Genomic DNA, 16,781 nt, shown 5'->3' on the forward strand with positions numbered 1-16,781 from the left:
TCGGTGATTAGACCACAGCACCACCCGCGTTCCAAGCTCCTTTACCTTTACCTTTGCCTCAATAAAGTCTATGCCGAATGGAAGTGGATCTCAGGGACTTCAGTCTTTCCCCAGCCCCACCTGGGAATGCCATGGATTGAACTACTGAGCCATGGTCCTTTCATTGGAACTCTCAAGGGAATGACCATTCCCATGGGAAAGGGAGCAAGGAAATGGCCAAGTATTGTTGTTCTAGTTGCAGCTGGTGTGGTGGTGAAGCTGCCCTTCCAATACTGGCATGACAGCATATTACCTTGATGGGGCAGGGCAAAGCAGTGGCAAGGGCAGGGTTGTACAGGGGACCCAGCAGGGCTCCAGAGGCGCATCTACCCAGATGAAAATGATGCATAGGTGGTATATCACCCTGGTAAAATTAGCTACAATGTATAAAATAAGTAACAAATGTTGGAAATGTAAAGATAAGGAAGGAACCTTTTATCACATGTGGTGGGAGTGTAAAAAAGTGAAAAGCTTCTGGGAAATGATATATAATGAGATGAAAAAGATGTTGAAATATACATTTATTAAGAAACCAGAAGCATTTTTACTTGGCATTGTAGGAGATGATATTAATATACAGGATTTTAAGTTGTTTTTTACATGCAATGACTGCAGCAAGAATATTATTGGCACAGAAATGGAAGCAAGAAGAACTACCGACGAAAGAAGAATGGAGGATGAAGTTGATGGACTATGCAGAATTAGATAAATTAACGGGAAGTATTCGAAACCTGTGGGATCAGAGATTCTTAGAAGACTGGAGTAAATATATGAACCATTTGAAAAGTAATTGTTTACGCTAGTAGGATTGCAAGAAGTTTTGTAAGGTGGATTGAAATACTGTAAGAAAGACTATGAAGAGAATTATTAGTTAAGGATAATTAAATGTAATATAGAAATCAAGAAATGCAGAATAAGTGATAAAGAACGGAAAATCATCAGAGGTGTTGACGGAAGTCTAAAATATTGTATAAGATGAGAAGATATGTTGTATGACTGTTGGAACTGATATCTTAAAAAAAATCTATCTATCTATCATCTATCTATCTATCTATATCTATCTATCTCTATCATCTATCATCTATCATCTATTTATCTATCTATCTATCTATCTATCTATCTATCTATCTATCTCTAGGACCCTCGTACCTACAGGACCGCCTCTCCCGGTATGCCCCACGGAGAGCCTCAAGGTCCATAAATAGCAACACCCTAGTAATCCCGGGCCCTAAGGAAGTTAGATTGGCTTCAGTCAGAGCCAGGGCCTTTTCAACACTGGCTCCGGTCTGGTGGAACGCTCTGTCTCATGAGACCAGGGCCCTGCAGGATCTGATTTCTTTCTGCAGGGCCTGTAAGACAGAGTTGTTCTGCCTGGCCTTTGGTTTGGAGCCAATTTGATTCCCTCCCCCTCTTTCTTTTTTCTTTTTCTTTCTTCTCCTGTGATGAGGCTATATTTTAATATTTTAATGTTTCAATATTTTAATGTTGTATTTTAATGTTGTTTTTAAGTTGTATTCATTCAACTTATTTTTATTATTGCTTGTTAGCTGCCCTGAGCCCGGCCTTGGCTGGGGATGGCAGGGTATAAATAAAAATTATTATTATTATTATTATTATTATTATTAATCAAGAGATGCATCTACCCAGCCCTGAACTTTGATCCAGCTCAGCAGCCTCAAAAGTCAGGAGGATGGCTCCATAGCAGTGGCACCAGTGGCCAGAGGCTGCCTCTGTGGGTCTGCCCCACAACACAACCTGCTTCTGCACTCCTCTCTTCTTCCCATCTGGCCCCACTGTTGCCACCACCATCACAGGAATTTGCCAGATGAGAAAAGTGAAGGCTGGCGGCAAACATTTTTGGCCACATTCTGGTTCACTTTCGGCATTAGCCCTACTCAGAGCAGATCCAGATGGGCTCAGCTAACTTAGCTTCATCCATTTCAGTGGGTCTATTCTGCTCAAAACAACACTGAATACAACCTTCTGAGTCTCAACTTTTTGTACTTCTTTGCAGAGGAAAAATAACTGGTAAATTAATCTGAGGTGAGCGTGGGAAAGCTCACAAATTCTCCCAAAGGTCTCAGTGTAGAAGAAGATTGGTTGATGATTAACTCGTTGCTTGATCCTAGAGTTTCCTTTCTGGATTTGAAACCCTTGGGGTCAGGGTCCGAAAGGTAATAAGTGCAACCTGGCTGCTGAAGTGAATTACAGAAGCCATTCTAGAATCTGCTATCCATTCCAGGGTTTTGGTGGAGCTGAATAAAATCATTCGACACTTTGCTGGAACTGATTGGATAAGACACTGCCCATCTTTAGTTCATTGTGTGTTTTATGGTGCATTGTAAACTGCCCTGAATGCTCTTTGTGGGCATGAGACAGAATATAAATCCCATTTTTTAAAGAAAAGATAAGGGGGGAAGCGAAAGGGCATATATAAGGCAACCCGCTAACTCTTCCATGCCAGTTCGAAAAACGAGAAAACCACACACTTTACAATTGCCAAAGGAAAGATGACAACCTTGCAGTAAATTCAGAGGCCAACACATGCTCCCTTCTTGAAATTTCAAAAGGAGAGATTGCAACCTCACAATAAATTCAATGTGCACTCGGGATCTCTGGATTTGAAATGCCTGTTGGCTGACTCCTGTTTCAGCCAACCCCTGTAAGTTAAGCCATTCAAGAGTCTGGGCAGAGCATTTGACCGCGGCTGTTTCCGTCTGCTGGGTCAAGTAAGTAATGCTGAGAAGAACTCCCAATGCATTAGCAATTCTTGGCACATTCTTAGCAAGCTGCACAAGCAACAATGAATTCAAGAGTTATATGGGGAGCGGTGTGTGTACTCTGCTACAGGGCTACCCTGTCCCAGACTCATGAAGCAGCAAACAATTCTCTCTGTGTGAAAGGGTGGGGATTCTACCATGTGTCTACGGAACAAAGCAAATTTACCTCCTCCAGCGGGAACATGAGACCATAGGGAGCTGGCAAAAAGCCTTAGTTACCTGTCCACAAGTACACCACACACAAGGTATAGATGTACACATTTGCAAAAAACAGAGACATCACCTTGCCAACAAAGGTCCGCATAGTTAAAGCTATGGTTTTCCCAGTAATGATGTATGGAAGTGAGAGCTGGACCATCAAGAAGGCTGATCGCCGAAGAATTGATGCTTTTGAATTCTGGTGCTGGAGGAGACTCTTGAGAGTCCCATGGACTGCAAGAAGATCAAACCTCTCCATTGTGAAGGAAATCAGCCCTGAGTGCTCACTGGAAGGACAGATCCTGAAGCTGAGGCTCCAAGACTTTGGCCACCTCATGGGAAGAGAAGACTCCCTGGAAAAGACCCTGATGTTGGGAAAGATGGAGGGCACAAGGAGAAGGGGACGGCAGAGGACGAGATGGTTGGACAGTGTTCTTGAAGCTACCAACATGAGTTTGACCAAACTGTGGGAGGCAGTGGAAGACAGAAGTGCCTGGTGTGCTCTGGTCCATGGGGTCATGAAGAGTCAGACACGACTAAACGACTGAACAACAACAGATACATTCTGCATATTCAGTGCTGTGTGGTGACCATACATATTAGAAAGCCTGAAATCACCAGAGCTCCATTTATGAACATAAGAAGAGCATGTTGGCTCAGGTCAACGACCCATCTAGTCCAGCATCCTCTTCCCATAGAGGCCAACCAGATGTCTCTACTGGGAAACCTGCAAGCTGGACTGGGGCACGAGACCTCTCTCCTCCTATGGTTTCCAGCAAATGGCATTCAGAAGGATTGCTACCTCCAACCTTGGAGGCACAGCATAGCCATCATGGTGAATCCTCCATGACTTGGTCTCATCCTTTTTCAAAGTCGGTGGCTACCACAATCTCCTCTGGCAGCGAGTTCCACAGTTCCATAAGAACAGAAGAACAACCTCCTGGATCAGGCCAAAGCCCCATCTAGACCAACGTCCTCTTCTCACAGTGTCCGACCAGATCCCTTTGGGAAGCCTGCAAGCAGGAGTTCATCACAAGAGCCCCTTCTTGGGGAGCAACTAGTTTTCAGAAGCATTGCTGTCTCTCATGGGAGGCAGAGTAGAGCCATTGTGCCTAGTAGCCGTCAAGAGCTCTCCCATCCATAAGGTAAAGGTAAAGGGACCCCTGAACATTAGGTCCAGTTGTGGTCGACTCTGGGGTTGCGGTGCTCATCTCGCTTTATTGGCCGAGGGAGCCGGCGTACAGCTTCTGGGTCATGTGGCCAGCATGACTAAGCCGCTTCTGGTGAACCAGAGCTGCGCACGGAAATGCCGTTTACCTTCCTGCCAGAGCGGTACCTATTTATCTACTTGCATTGGTGTGCTTTCGAACTGCTAGGTTGGCAGGAGCAGGGACCGAGCAACGGGAGCTCACCCTGTCATGGGGATTCGAACCGCCGACCTTCTGATCGGCAAGTCCTAGGCTCTGTGGTTTAACCCACAGCGCCACCCACGTCCCATCCATAAATTTGTCTAAACCATGAATTTGTCTAATTTACAACACAACTGTCTCTCTCTCTCTGTTACCACCTCTGCAAACCCTCCAGCATAACTCTGCCCAAATCCAGGACAATGTCTGTGAGGTTCTCTTCTCTTTGTGCACAGCCACCACCCCAGCTGTGGGTCAAGTGGCGCTGGGCTCGCAGATCCCTAGTACATGCACTCTGCTCTCTCCAGTGCTTCTGGGGCTGCGAGAGGTGAAGCAGAGGGCTGTCCTCACTTCCTCACTTCCTCACTCCAACCCATCACATTGACATTGCTCTATTCCCCAACGCATGTTCTGATTGGGGGATAGCCTGGCCTCTCCCAGCAGCCACCGCTGCTGCCCTCTTTCCCCACTAAATTTTAAAAGACACTGAGAAGAGGGGAAAGTTGCGCTCCTCAGTGTCAGAAGCCCAAGGGCAGATGCATGGATCCCAGGACATTCCAGTATCCAATCAGATGGCATCTTTAAAATCGTGATGTCCCGGTCAACACGGGACAATTGTGCGGTATGCATACGGATCAATTGCAGAGAAAGACACATTTTTGCTGCTGTGTGTGTGCTCAAGAAGGACACACATTCAAACCTGATGCCCAGAAAACTCTGCCAGTCGGGTCAACAATGGCTCTTAGCCATTGTGTCTCCACTCGCCACCCCGATCCCCAGGGGAAAGGAGAGGTAACTAATAATACTAATTATACTCTACTAATAATACTAATTATACTCTACTAATAATACTCTACCATCAGTTCTCAGCTGAGGCCTGGTTCAGGGTGGCTGCAAATCTCCTCCTCGCACCTTTGCACCCTCCCTCGATGAGGATATTTTCTCCGGCTTTCGGGATCCGTGGCCTCTTCCAGTTAAATTGCCAGAGCTAATTTATTCCCTCCCGCAGACTGCCGTGGGCACCTCCCTGCCTCTCTCTCTCTCTCTCTCTCTCTCTCCACAACTCAGTCCCGTCCCGTTCCTCCCCCCCCCTCCACCTTCAAGGCCAGTAAAGCTGACTAACTCACAGGCCTGAGCATTTCAAAGATGCCATGTGACTGGTAAGCATGGAAACCCATAATGAGGCCCCCACATCGCTGGTGCACAACAGGAGGCAGCCAGGAGCCTGAAAACTGGACACTTCCCAAGGAGGTTGGTAGAAAAGTGGGGAGGGGGTAGTCTCCTCCTCCCCCCCCCAGACCCTTAGAAAGGGAAAAGGGGAGCAGGAAAGTGAGCATAAAGTGGGAGTCAGGAAGATAAACACCCACAACCAACACAGAGATAAGGGGAGCAAAAGAGAACCGACAACAGCATCTTCACCCTGAATTGAGTGTCCTGGCATTGAGGAACCTGTTCCATCAACATGTAGGGCATGTTGGTGCGCTGAATACCACAGGCCAGCCAGCTAACCCTGGGCATTGTTGGGTATTCAGAGGAGGGAGGGCACAGAAAAGGGATGTTTTCCTTTTCTCAAGTGTTTGGAGAGGAGGGGAAATTGGGACATGCCGATCTGAACTTAATTCAGAGGAGGGAGACAGAATCGCCAGACCTCTGTTTCCATGGCGCGCTTACACCCTTTACATCAGAAATTTTGCACCTTGCCGTAGCTAGCCTCTTTTAAGGGGGACATATGGGAAGAGAATAAACTGAATGGGGGCATCGTTGTCCCTCACGCAATGAGGAGGGGAGGGAGATGCCTGAATAGTTCTCTTTTCGTTCATTTCCATCGGATCTTTCACACGAGAAAATTTCCCAGAAAATCATACAGTGATACCTCGGGTTACATACGCTTCAGGTTACAGACTCCACTAACCCAGAAATAGTGCTTCTGGTTAAGAACTTTGCTTCAGGATGAGAACAGAAATCGTGCTCCTGCAGCACGGTGGCAGCAGGAGGCCCCATTAGCTAAAATGGTGCTTCAGGTTAAGAACAGTTTCAGGTTAAGTACGGACCTCTGGAACGAATTAAGTACTTAACCTGAGGTACCACTGTAATAATAACAATAATTTAGTATTTATGCCCCGCCCATCTAGCTGGGTTTCCCCAGCCACTCTGGGCGGCTTCCAACAGAATATTAAAATACAATAACCCATTAAACATCAAAAGCTTCCCTAAACAGGGCTGCCTTCAGATGTCTTCTAAAAGTCTGGTAGTTGTTGTTCTCTTTGACATCTGGTGGGAGGGCATTCCACAGGGCGGGTGTCATTACCAAGAAGGTCCTCTGCCTGGTTCCCTGTAACTTGGCTTCTCGCAGGAAGGGAACCACCAGAAGGCCCTCGGTGCTGGACCTCAGTGTCCGGGCTGAGCGATGGGGGTGGAGACGCTCCTTCAGGTATACAGGACCGAGGCTGTTTAGGGCTTTAAAGGTCAGCACCAACACTTTGAATTGTGCTTGGAAACGTACTGGGAGCCAGTGTAGGTCTTTCAAGACCGGTGATATATGGTCTGCTTGTCAGGTGGATTAACTCTGTGGACAATATTTGGGGTGGTCAACCTACGGGTTGAAGGCTGGGGCTCGGCCTCACTGGGAAAGCCCTCGGCAAGTGGTCAGACCTCTTGGAAGAGCCACCTGTGGTTCACCTTCTAGCCTGATGGGTAGCGATGAAGAAGAGAGAATTGGGTGTCAGAGAAAGAGAGAGAGAGAGAGAGAGAGAGAGAGAGTCAAAGAGAAAGAGGGGGAAAGAGGAGTGTCCGAAAGAAAGTGAATGGGGTGTGCGGCCTAGGACCCACGTACCTATAGGACCGCCTCTCCTGGTATGCCCCATGGAGGACCTTAATGTTCACAAATAACAACACTTTGGAGGTCCCAAGCCTCAATGAGGTTAGATTGGTTTCAACTAGGGCCAGGGCCTTTTCAGCCCTGGCCCCGGCATGGTGGAATGCTCTGTCACAAGAGACTAGGGCCCTGCAGGACTTGACAGGGCCTGCAAGACAGAGCTGTTCTGCCCGGCCTTTGGTTTGGACTCGGTCAGATCCTTATGTTTCCCTCCCCTTATGGTGTTGATTTACCGGCTACTTTAAAATGAGGCTGCATTTTAAATTGCATTTTAACCTGTATTTTAAATTGGGTCCCCCCCTTCTCTTTCCCCCCCTATTATGTTTTTACTGTGATTTTATTGGTGTTAGCTGCCCTGAGCCCGGCTCTGGCTGGGGAGGGCAGGGTATAAATAAAATTTATTATTCTTATTAAATAGAGAATGGGAGAGGAAGAAAAAGGAGTGTCAGAGACAGACAGACTTGCCTATTTCAGGTCTTTCCCTGTACACGTTTTGCTGCTGCTTCAACCACTGTTATGTGTGTGGGCCCCGGCCAATTATCCCCAAGGGAATAAGGCACTTAACAGAAAAAGAGGCTTCACATCCATCCATCCCCCAATCTTCACCTGATGTTCTGAGAATCAAGATATTTAAGGGGTACATTTGCATCAGGCGCTGCCTCCAGAGAATTCACTTCTCACACACATTACTCCCATCTTTCTGCCTGGACTATGAGGTCCAGCGCTGAGGGTCTGCTGGCTGTTCCCTCACTGCAAGATGCCAAGTTACAGGGAACCAGGGCGGGTGCCACTACCGAGAAGGCCCTCTGCAGTTTCTTAGAAGGGTGACCATGGGGATGTGAGAATTTCCCCTGTGGCCCACCCTTCCAGTTCCTCCTCTTTGAACTGCAAATCCCAACACTTCCCCACCAGCCTAGAATAACAGAATTGAGGCTAAGAGACCTAACACCCTGCAATACAGGAATCACAGCTAAAGAAGACCCCAACCTCTACTTAAGACCTCCAGTGAAGGAGAGTCCACAACCTTAGGAGGTGGGTCATTCCATTGTTGAACAACTCTTACCTTCAGAATATTCTTCCTAAGTTTTAGTCAGAATCTCCTTTCTTGTAACTTGAATCTGTTAGGTCTGTTCCTACCCTCTGGAACAGTGGAAAACAAACTCGCTCCATCTTCCATGTGACAGCCTTTCAGATATCTGAAGATGGCTACCATATCACATCTCCTCTTTTCCAGGCTAAACATACCTAACTCCTTCAACTGCTCCTCATCAGGCTTGGTTTCCAGACCTTTGACCATCATGGTCACCCTCCTCTGCACACCTTCCAGTTTATCAATATCCTCCTTAAGCTGTGGTGCCCAGAACTGGACACAGCACCCCAGATGTGGTCTGACCAAGGCAGAATAGAGCAATGATACTATTACTCTCTTCATCCTGGACAAGCCCTGATCCTTCTCCACACTGAGAAGGCTGCATGCCCATCCTTACAAGCCACCGCAAAGGAAGCCTTCCCAGAGTTTTACTCCAGAGGAGATTTGGCAGCCTTTCAAGGCAATGGGGGAAGGCGTTTGCCGAGACATCCACTCAAACTGTGCCGCTAAGCAGTTAATAATTACTTCCTATGAACACCTCTGGAAACACACAGCGGCGTAACCCAGAATCGTTCCAGGCTCGCAGCTTTCAATTCTGCCAGCTTCTGCAAAGCTCATTAATCACACGCGCTATTCTAAACACAAACAAGCGCTGGCTCCCCCAGCTTGTCCAATTCAAATATAAAAGGCGGGGCATGGAGGAGGAGGAAGGGGAGGGCTGGCTCACCAGAGCGACATGCAGTCACCCAAGCAGGCTGGATTTATTAAATCAAAGAGCCTTTATTAACAATGCAGCTTAAATATCTATCTAAATGCAAATGAGCGCATGATGGATTGTAGGATTCCCCCCCCCCGCCATGTCCCTTCTTGTTTTTTTTTAAAAAAGGATTCAGACACTTCATGTTAGGATTTCTTTTTTTGAGAAAGAGGGACACAACCTGCTAATAAAGCCAGGTGTTTCAGGAACTGGAGCTTTAAAGGACAACTCATCTTGATCTGTGTATTTAAACAACCCTTACAGGAGTTATTAAAATGGACCAGGCTTAATACTATGCTAACTATGTGGCTGAACCTCTTGCCAAAGGTAAAATGGTCAGGGACCCCTGACCATTAGGTCCAGTCGTGACCGACTCTGGGGTTGCAGCGCTCATCTCGCTTTATTGGCCGAGGGAGCTGGCGTACAGCTTCCGGGTCATGTGGCCAGCACGACTAAGCCGCTTCTGGCGAACCAGAGCAGCGCACAGAAACACTGTTTACCTTCCCGCCGGAGTGGTACCTATTTATCTACTTGCACTTTGAAGTGCTTTTGAACTGCTAGGTTGGCAGGAGCTGGGACCGAGCAATGGGAGCTCACCCCATCGCGGGGATTCAAACCGCCGCCCTTCTGATCAGTAAGTCCTAGGCTCTGTGGTTTAACCACAGCACCACCTGCATCCCATATACTAGCTATGTGGCCGAACCTGTTGCCAAAGGTAGCTGTAAGCATATCAGTGCCCTTCCAGACAAAGGTGTTATGTGTCTCAGGATCTCATGTCCTGCAAGTGGAGAGGTAGTCCACCCTGGACTGGGTTGTACCCCCCTGGAAAGAGCAGGTTGGTAGTTTGCGGGGTGCTCCTCATTTTGACATTCTTACTGAAGGCCCAGATCAGGCCTTTTCCCAGATCAGGTTGATTTGCTAGCTATGACCCCTTTGCAGTGGTAACTTCCTAGTTGAACATGTTCTATATGGGGCTGCCTTTGAAGTCTGAAGACCTCAAGGCCACGACCATAAACACTCCATTTTAAGGCTGATTCCCCCGCTCCTTGACTCCTGGTCACCTGCCTTTGCCTTTGATCTGATGGTGTTTGGTTTCTATAAAGGTTTTCCCCAACGAACTACCTGGCAATCGTGTGAGCCTCGAGATTCTGGCTCCCCAGCCACACAGCCTCTCCAGCTATCTTGCATCACAGGACAGTCTGGGCTGAAAAGAGTTGCACATGGCCACACAAATGAACCAATTGACCTTTCTGCAGAATGCCAAAGGAAACAAAGGACTCCTTTGCATCTTGCAAGAGAGCAGATGCATGTTGAGCCCTGAGTCAGTGGCCACAAGCAGGGAGCAATCATCAATCCCACTTCCTCAGCATGGGAAGATGTGCTATGCAAGGCACATGAGCTAGAATCTTATGCACAATCATAAAACCTTTTATATGTCCACATTAAAGTTTTAATTTATGAAGCATCCATAAGAAAGGGGAGAGCTGCTATCCCTCAGCCAGTTGCATTCCTTGGGCTGGTGCTTCCTCTGTGTTCCACTCTCCCTTCCTTATGGTTTAATTTTGAGAACCTCAATAATTGATTTTGCAATGGGCACATGGGCTGTTTGATGAACTTACAGTATGCAATTGATTACAAATATTGTGTAACTTACATTGCCATTATGTCGCTCTGCCACATTGATTTCAGTGTAAAGGAAACACAGTACAGTGGTAACTCGGGTTACAGACGCTTCGGGTTACAAACTCCGCTAACCAGGAAGTGGTTGCTCCAGGTTAAGAACTTTGCCCCAGGATAAGAATGAAAATCGCGTGACAGCAGCACAGCGGCAGCGGGAGGCCCCATTAGCGAAAGCACGCCTCAGGTTAAGAACCGTTTCAGGTTAAGAATGGACCTCTGGAATGAATTAAGTTCTTAACCCGAGGTACCACTGTACAAATGGAAGGGGCGGGGAATGTGAACCATTACAAATCATTTGCAAACAAGAGTGAATACTCATTGCATTCAATGGGTTGATGTTTGTTCTGGGCATGGGATGAAAAAGCGAACACGAGCCATTTCCAGTCCTGTTTTAAGTTTTTGTTGAGATTCCTTGATGCCTTTGCTTGCTACACCATAAGATGGACACAGATCAGAGTGGGGATGAATTGGAAGGACTATCCAATCACATGAGTTAAGAAACAAAGGGTGTCCGACCATTCCTTCTGTGTTGCAAATACACTCCACAATGGCAGCCTTCCCCCACCCGATGAATAAATAATGCTTTTTCTTGACCCAACAGTGAGAAAAATAACCCACTGAACTTACACATCAGTTTCCTCCCATAGGATGCAGGTCTGGTTGGTAGTTCCCTGCCAGGACGAGAAAAGAGGAAAGGAGAAAAGAGCTGGTGTTGAATCGTTGACTGAGAGATCTGCTTAAATACAGCATAACATGTACTTGAATTATTATCCAGGTGAAGCAAAACTAGTCCCATGGAAACTTTAGTTCGCCCCATTTCCACCTCCCTCTCCTGCCTCAGAGGTCTTTAGGGCATCATAGGTAGTGTAGTCCAGCCACACTTCCTGTTGCTCCATATGAGTGAAATCCCAAACTCAACTTCCTCTAAACCACAGTTAAGGAACCAATGACCCTTCCAGTGTTGTTGGCTTCCAGCTCCCATCAGCCCTTGCCAACAGAGCCAATGTTCAGGAACTGATGGGATCTGTCACCCAGCAACATCTAGAGTGGAGGTCTTCATCGTTCAGTGTCCCCAGATGTGAATAGAATCATAGAATTGTAGAGTTGGATGGGATCCAAAGGGTCATCTAGTCCAATACCCTGAAATGCAGGAACTACAGCTGAAGAATCCCTGACAGATGTCCATCCAACCTCCAAGCAAAGACCTCCAATGAAGGAGAGCCCAACACCTTCCACGGGTGTCCATTCCGCTGTTGAATAGCTCCCACTGTCAGAAAGTTCTTCCTAAGGTTTAGTCAGAATCTCCTTTCTTGTAATTTGAATCCATTGGTTTGGATCTGGCCCTCTGGAGCAGCAGAAAATGAGCTTGCTCCATCTTCCATGTGTCAGCCCTTCAGATGTTAATTCAGATGCTGTTGTCAAACTCCAAGTCCCATCAGTCGCAGCTGAGCCAAAGATCAAGTTGATGGAAGTTGTAGTCCTGCAACATGTGGGGACCCAGCCTTGGAGTCAACTGATCTAGAAGACCATAGGGGATCTAGATGATCCCAACCTTTCTATACGCCTTTACCATTTAAAAACAAAGCAACCCATATATTTCTCTTTTCAGGTTTACCCACCTCCCCTAAAAAACACCCAACCTCTCAAAATACAGTGTTTCTTCCTAGGCTCAGATGTCATAGGGTTTTGGGGTGGCAGCAGCTATATTGAACTTCATTCATATCAGCGACATTTTCCTTTTTAGCGAAGTAGGTGCTTACATTGTACAAATGGGAGAACTCAATTTCCATTGGGGTGAGCAGTGAGCGGGGAGCTGGTTTCACAGTCACAGAGATGACTCTGGAATTCAGAACTGTAGTATTTCTAGGGAGAAAACACAGCATGTCAAAAGGCAGCGAAGGGGCAGAATGGGGAGAAGTCACAGCAATGGAGAGAAACTCCCATGACGTTATTCATTTTCAAGTGTTGTGATTCCACCTTTGCACAAAATCTGCCTAAGGCAGTTTGCGATCAGCATGACACACTTTAAAACTGATGGATTAAACAGCAATGTTGGAACAATGAAATAAATACAAGGAGACAAAAGGCCAGCAGCGAAAATCACGATATTGTTACCCAGAAACTTAAGAGAACAAAGCAACCAGGTGACTAAATGAGAAACATATAATAATAAAAGCTTGTAGGCAGATAAGAACATAGCAAAGAGCAGAATCAGGTTAAAGCTTCATCTCTATTAGCATCCTGTTCTCACAGTGACCAACCAGATGACTATGTAAGAAGCCCACAAGGAGAATATTAGTGCAAAGCCACTTCCAACCTGCAGAAGAGGTGGGATTGCGGGTGTCATGGCCCCTCCATGCGCGCGGAGGCTGGAGCCCAGCCCCCGCACGATTGGGGGAATCCCCGGCCGTGTCACCCCCTGGCCAGCCAATTGGCTGGCTTGGGGGGCATGGCCTGCCCGATGTAAACGCAGGCGCGGTCAGGGATATCCCTATTTTCCCACATACCAGCTGTTCCTGTTTCCCACCCTCCCACCCTTTAAGCTGTTCGTTCCTTGACCTTGCTATGGACCTTGGTTGGTCGCCGTTGAGGGGCCTGGTAGGAATTTTTCCACTTGGCAAATTGGCACCAGCCACTTGGTTTTCGCCTACCTCGTAGCAAATCATTACAACTTTCTTAGCATTGACGGTTAGGCATTGGTATTGGTATTGTTTTGTAGATGGAAGAGGGGAGGAAACGCCATCACCTGCCCCACATATTGAAGGGTAGTCCGATAAAGGATTCTGGGGGGGGGGGTGGCCCTGTCCAAAGCCTGGGGAGGTGAGGGTCTAAGGCACACCCCCTAGCGGTGACCCCAGGGGAATTCCTAGTTGATGTGCATCAGCAGGACTCCCCCTACTGGTGATTAACCCTTCCCGGACTTCAAGCTGAAGCCGAATAGTCTGTTAGCACCAATGCCTAAGCCAATACCGCTCATCACCTGTAACCAATAAAGTTGTGGCCATATTTAGCCCATTAACCTTAAATAATTGTGTCCTGTGTCTTTATTTCCGCTGAGAGGGACAGAAACACGCCACGCAACAGCCTTCTCCCTACTTCTGATTCCCAACAATCAGTATACAGAAGCATTACTGCCTCTGATCATAGCAAGTAGCCATTGACAGCCTCGTCCCCCATGAATCTGTCTAATTTTCTTCTGAAGTTGATGGCCATCACTACCTCTTGTGAAGGCGAATGCCACAGTTTAAGCTGCTGTGAAGATATTGCCAAGGAGTTTGTACAATCCACATGAAAGGTTGTTGCAGTTCCATAGAATCCTTTCACAGAGTCTAAGACAAGTATTACTATGCTATAAGATCCACTGTCCTGTGATATCATATACAGTGGTGCCCCGCAAGACGAATGCCTCGCAAGACGGAAAACTCGCTAGATGAAAGAGTTTTCCGTTTTGGTGGTGCTTCGCAAAACGAATTTCCTATGGCCTTGCTTCGCAAGACGACAATGTCTTGTGAGTTCCTGCTGGTTTTTTCCCTCTCCCCCTTTTTCTAAGCCGCTAAGCTGCTTATCAGCTGATCCGATCAGCAGATAAGCCGCTAAAAGCCGCTAATAGCGCTAATCCGCTAATCCGTCAATGGGCTTGCTTCGCAAGATGAAAAAACCGCTAGACAAAGAGAATCACAGAACGGATTCTTTTCGTCTTGCAAGGCGCCACTGTATGAGTTTGTACTACTGATGAAGCCTAGGATGGCAAACAAGGCTAATGTTCCAGAAATCCTTGCCTTAGACTCTGTGAAAGGATTCTGTGGAACTCCAACAACCTTTCATGTGGATTGTTGGACTCTCTGAACAGACAGGTGAAATAGACACTTTCACATTTGTCGACCTTATGCATAAACTGATTAGAGAATAAACTGATTCACTGGGTCTTCTATATTTTTCGTTGAACTTTATGAACTACTTCTGCTGAAATCTACAATTCAATACAATGAATAGTATATATTATTTTTTCAAACATACAGCCGGTTACGTCTTGTGTGTTTATTGAACACGTTTGTACAGGCAACCCCTGATTTGTGTAGGGGTTGTGCTCTGGGTCAATTTATGCTTGCATGAAATAGCATGCAATCAAAACACCTCGGTCCGCCTTGTTCCATCCCCGCTCTGCCCTGCCCTTTTAGTGATCTCTTTTATGACATTCTCGGTCACTTCCGGGTTCGGCGCTATGTGTGTGTATATGATCCCACATATCTTGGTCATGCCTAAAACCGGGATTGCCTGTACTACAAATGGGGTCCCACCACAGAGAAAACTATCTGCCTAATCTCTGGAGACTGGACTACTCAGGGCAGGGGATTGGTGTTTGGACTTTAGGGCGACTTTAATGAATGGGTAGGCTCGTATGGGGAAAGGAGGTGCTAGATTTATTTTATTTATGTATTTGTGAAATTGATTCCCTGCCCTTCATCCTAGACAGATCGCAAGCCGTACGCCACCTTAAAGCAACCCCAAAATATTAAAACAGCTGAGCTTTGGAATCCAGCTTTGTATGCAGCATCCTTCCATCTGCTCCTCTCAATACAAGGCCCATACTTGAAAACAGAGTTGGTACCAAACTTCATCTTCTTTGCAGCAGCAGCACTGCCTGCCTCTTCTCCTGCCCTGCCTCTGCCTGGCTGGTGAGGGGCGCTTCTGAGCCCTGGGACGCTCATCAAGTGCCCGACCTGGAAAATCACTGGCTCCAGATCAGCTCAAAATCCCAAAGGCCTGGCAGAGGTGCTTGCAATTGCCAACAAACTCAGCTCATCTCTGGCACTGGAGGACTGCTAACCACACGTCTTTCTGAGATGATAGGATGCTGGAAATCTGTAACTACTTTGTAGGTGGTGTGTTGCTTCACTGTCAACATTCCACAGTTGGGATAGGGTTGCGTGGCCACTGACTTCCCAAAGGACACCTACTGAGTTCATGGTTGTGGCAGGATTGGAACCAGGCGTCTGTCCAGCTCACAACCTCACCTGCGACACTGCACAGTTATCAAAGATGTGCAATCACTTTTTAACACCGCATTTGTTTATGGCTTGCTGCATTTAATTCACATCTCCACCCGGGGATTGATCTCCCAAGCGAATCCCACAGAGAGGACATCAGAGAGTATAGACTATTTGCTCACTAATCTGCTCACAAGTCCCAAGCCTAGATGCAGCTTCAAATCTGCAGGTCCCTTCAATGATAGCCAGCCGGGAGCAAAGGCCTGGAATTTACAGGAAATGCTCTCATGCTAATCAGTGCAGAACGAATCTTGAAGGTGCCAGAGGGAGGCTTAATTTGCTGCCTCAGTACCTGCCTCGGCCTCAGAGAGAAGACGGAGAGGCAGGGAAAGTGAGATGTAGAACAGAGAGATCTCTCTTTTACCATCAGAGATTGCAGAGACTCACAAGCCCCAAGGCAGCAGAGAGGAAGTCGGAAGCACACAGCAGGATGGCTGTGCAGGAGCGCTCCCAAAGCATCACAAAAAATACCTCCAGAGAGCACATGAGACACTCTTCAAGAGGAACCCCACAGAGAGGGAACTTGGAAGAATCCTCTGCCCTAGGGAGTATGCACAAAGACACCCCCCCCCTTTTGTAAATATCCCTGCCTTCCCACCTGATCATTTTCAGGACACTTGTCCATCAAAGCAGGCAGCTGATTCTCAAAGAGCAGTTCCGAATCCTTGCTCCACATCCCACATGCATTGCTGCTTGCAATTACACATCACATTCACCACTTAAATGCACAGATCCAAACCGCCGTTGTTTGCCCTGTCTGCAGTTGGCTGGGTAGAGCTTCTGGCTTTGCATTCAAAAGCCCAGACAGATGTCTAAATGGGTGCAGATCCAAAGTATGTTCATCTACAATTGTTGGACTAGACCATTGGGGGTACCTTCCAACTCTACAGTTCTATGATTCTAAGTCA

The 16,781-nt window shown here is 47.1% G+C and overlaps 1 protein-coding gene across 4 annotated transcripts in view; it reads right to left on the bottom strand.

Annotated features, from left to right (window-relative positions):
* The window catches only part of ADGRB1 (adhesion G protein-coupled receptor B1), a 380,579-nt gene that overhangs the window by 142,555 nt on the left and 221,243 nt on the right, over nt 1–16,781 (bottom strand). For all 4 annotated transcript variants that reach the window (XM_083516501.1, XM_083516500.1, XM_083516503.1 and 1 more), the window contains exons 16-17: nt 12,586–12,688; nt 11,453–11,496 (exon numbers count right to left, since the gene is read on the bottom strand). In XM_083516501.1, coding sequence (XP_083372627.1) covers nt 11,453–11,496; nt 12,586–12,688 — 147 coding nt within the window. The remainder of the gene's footprint in view (nt 1–11,452; nt 11,497–12,585; nt 12,689–16,781) is intronic.

The sequence above is a fragment of the Podarcis liolepis genome (assembly GCF_965112155.1).
Source record: "Podarcis liolepis genome assembly, chromosome: 8".
NCBI classification, from domain to species: domain Eukaryota; kingdom Metazoa; phylum Chordata; class Lepidosauria; order Squamata; family Lacertidae; genus Podarcis; species Podarcis liolepis.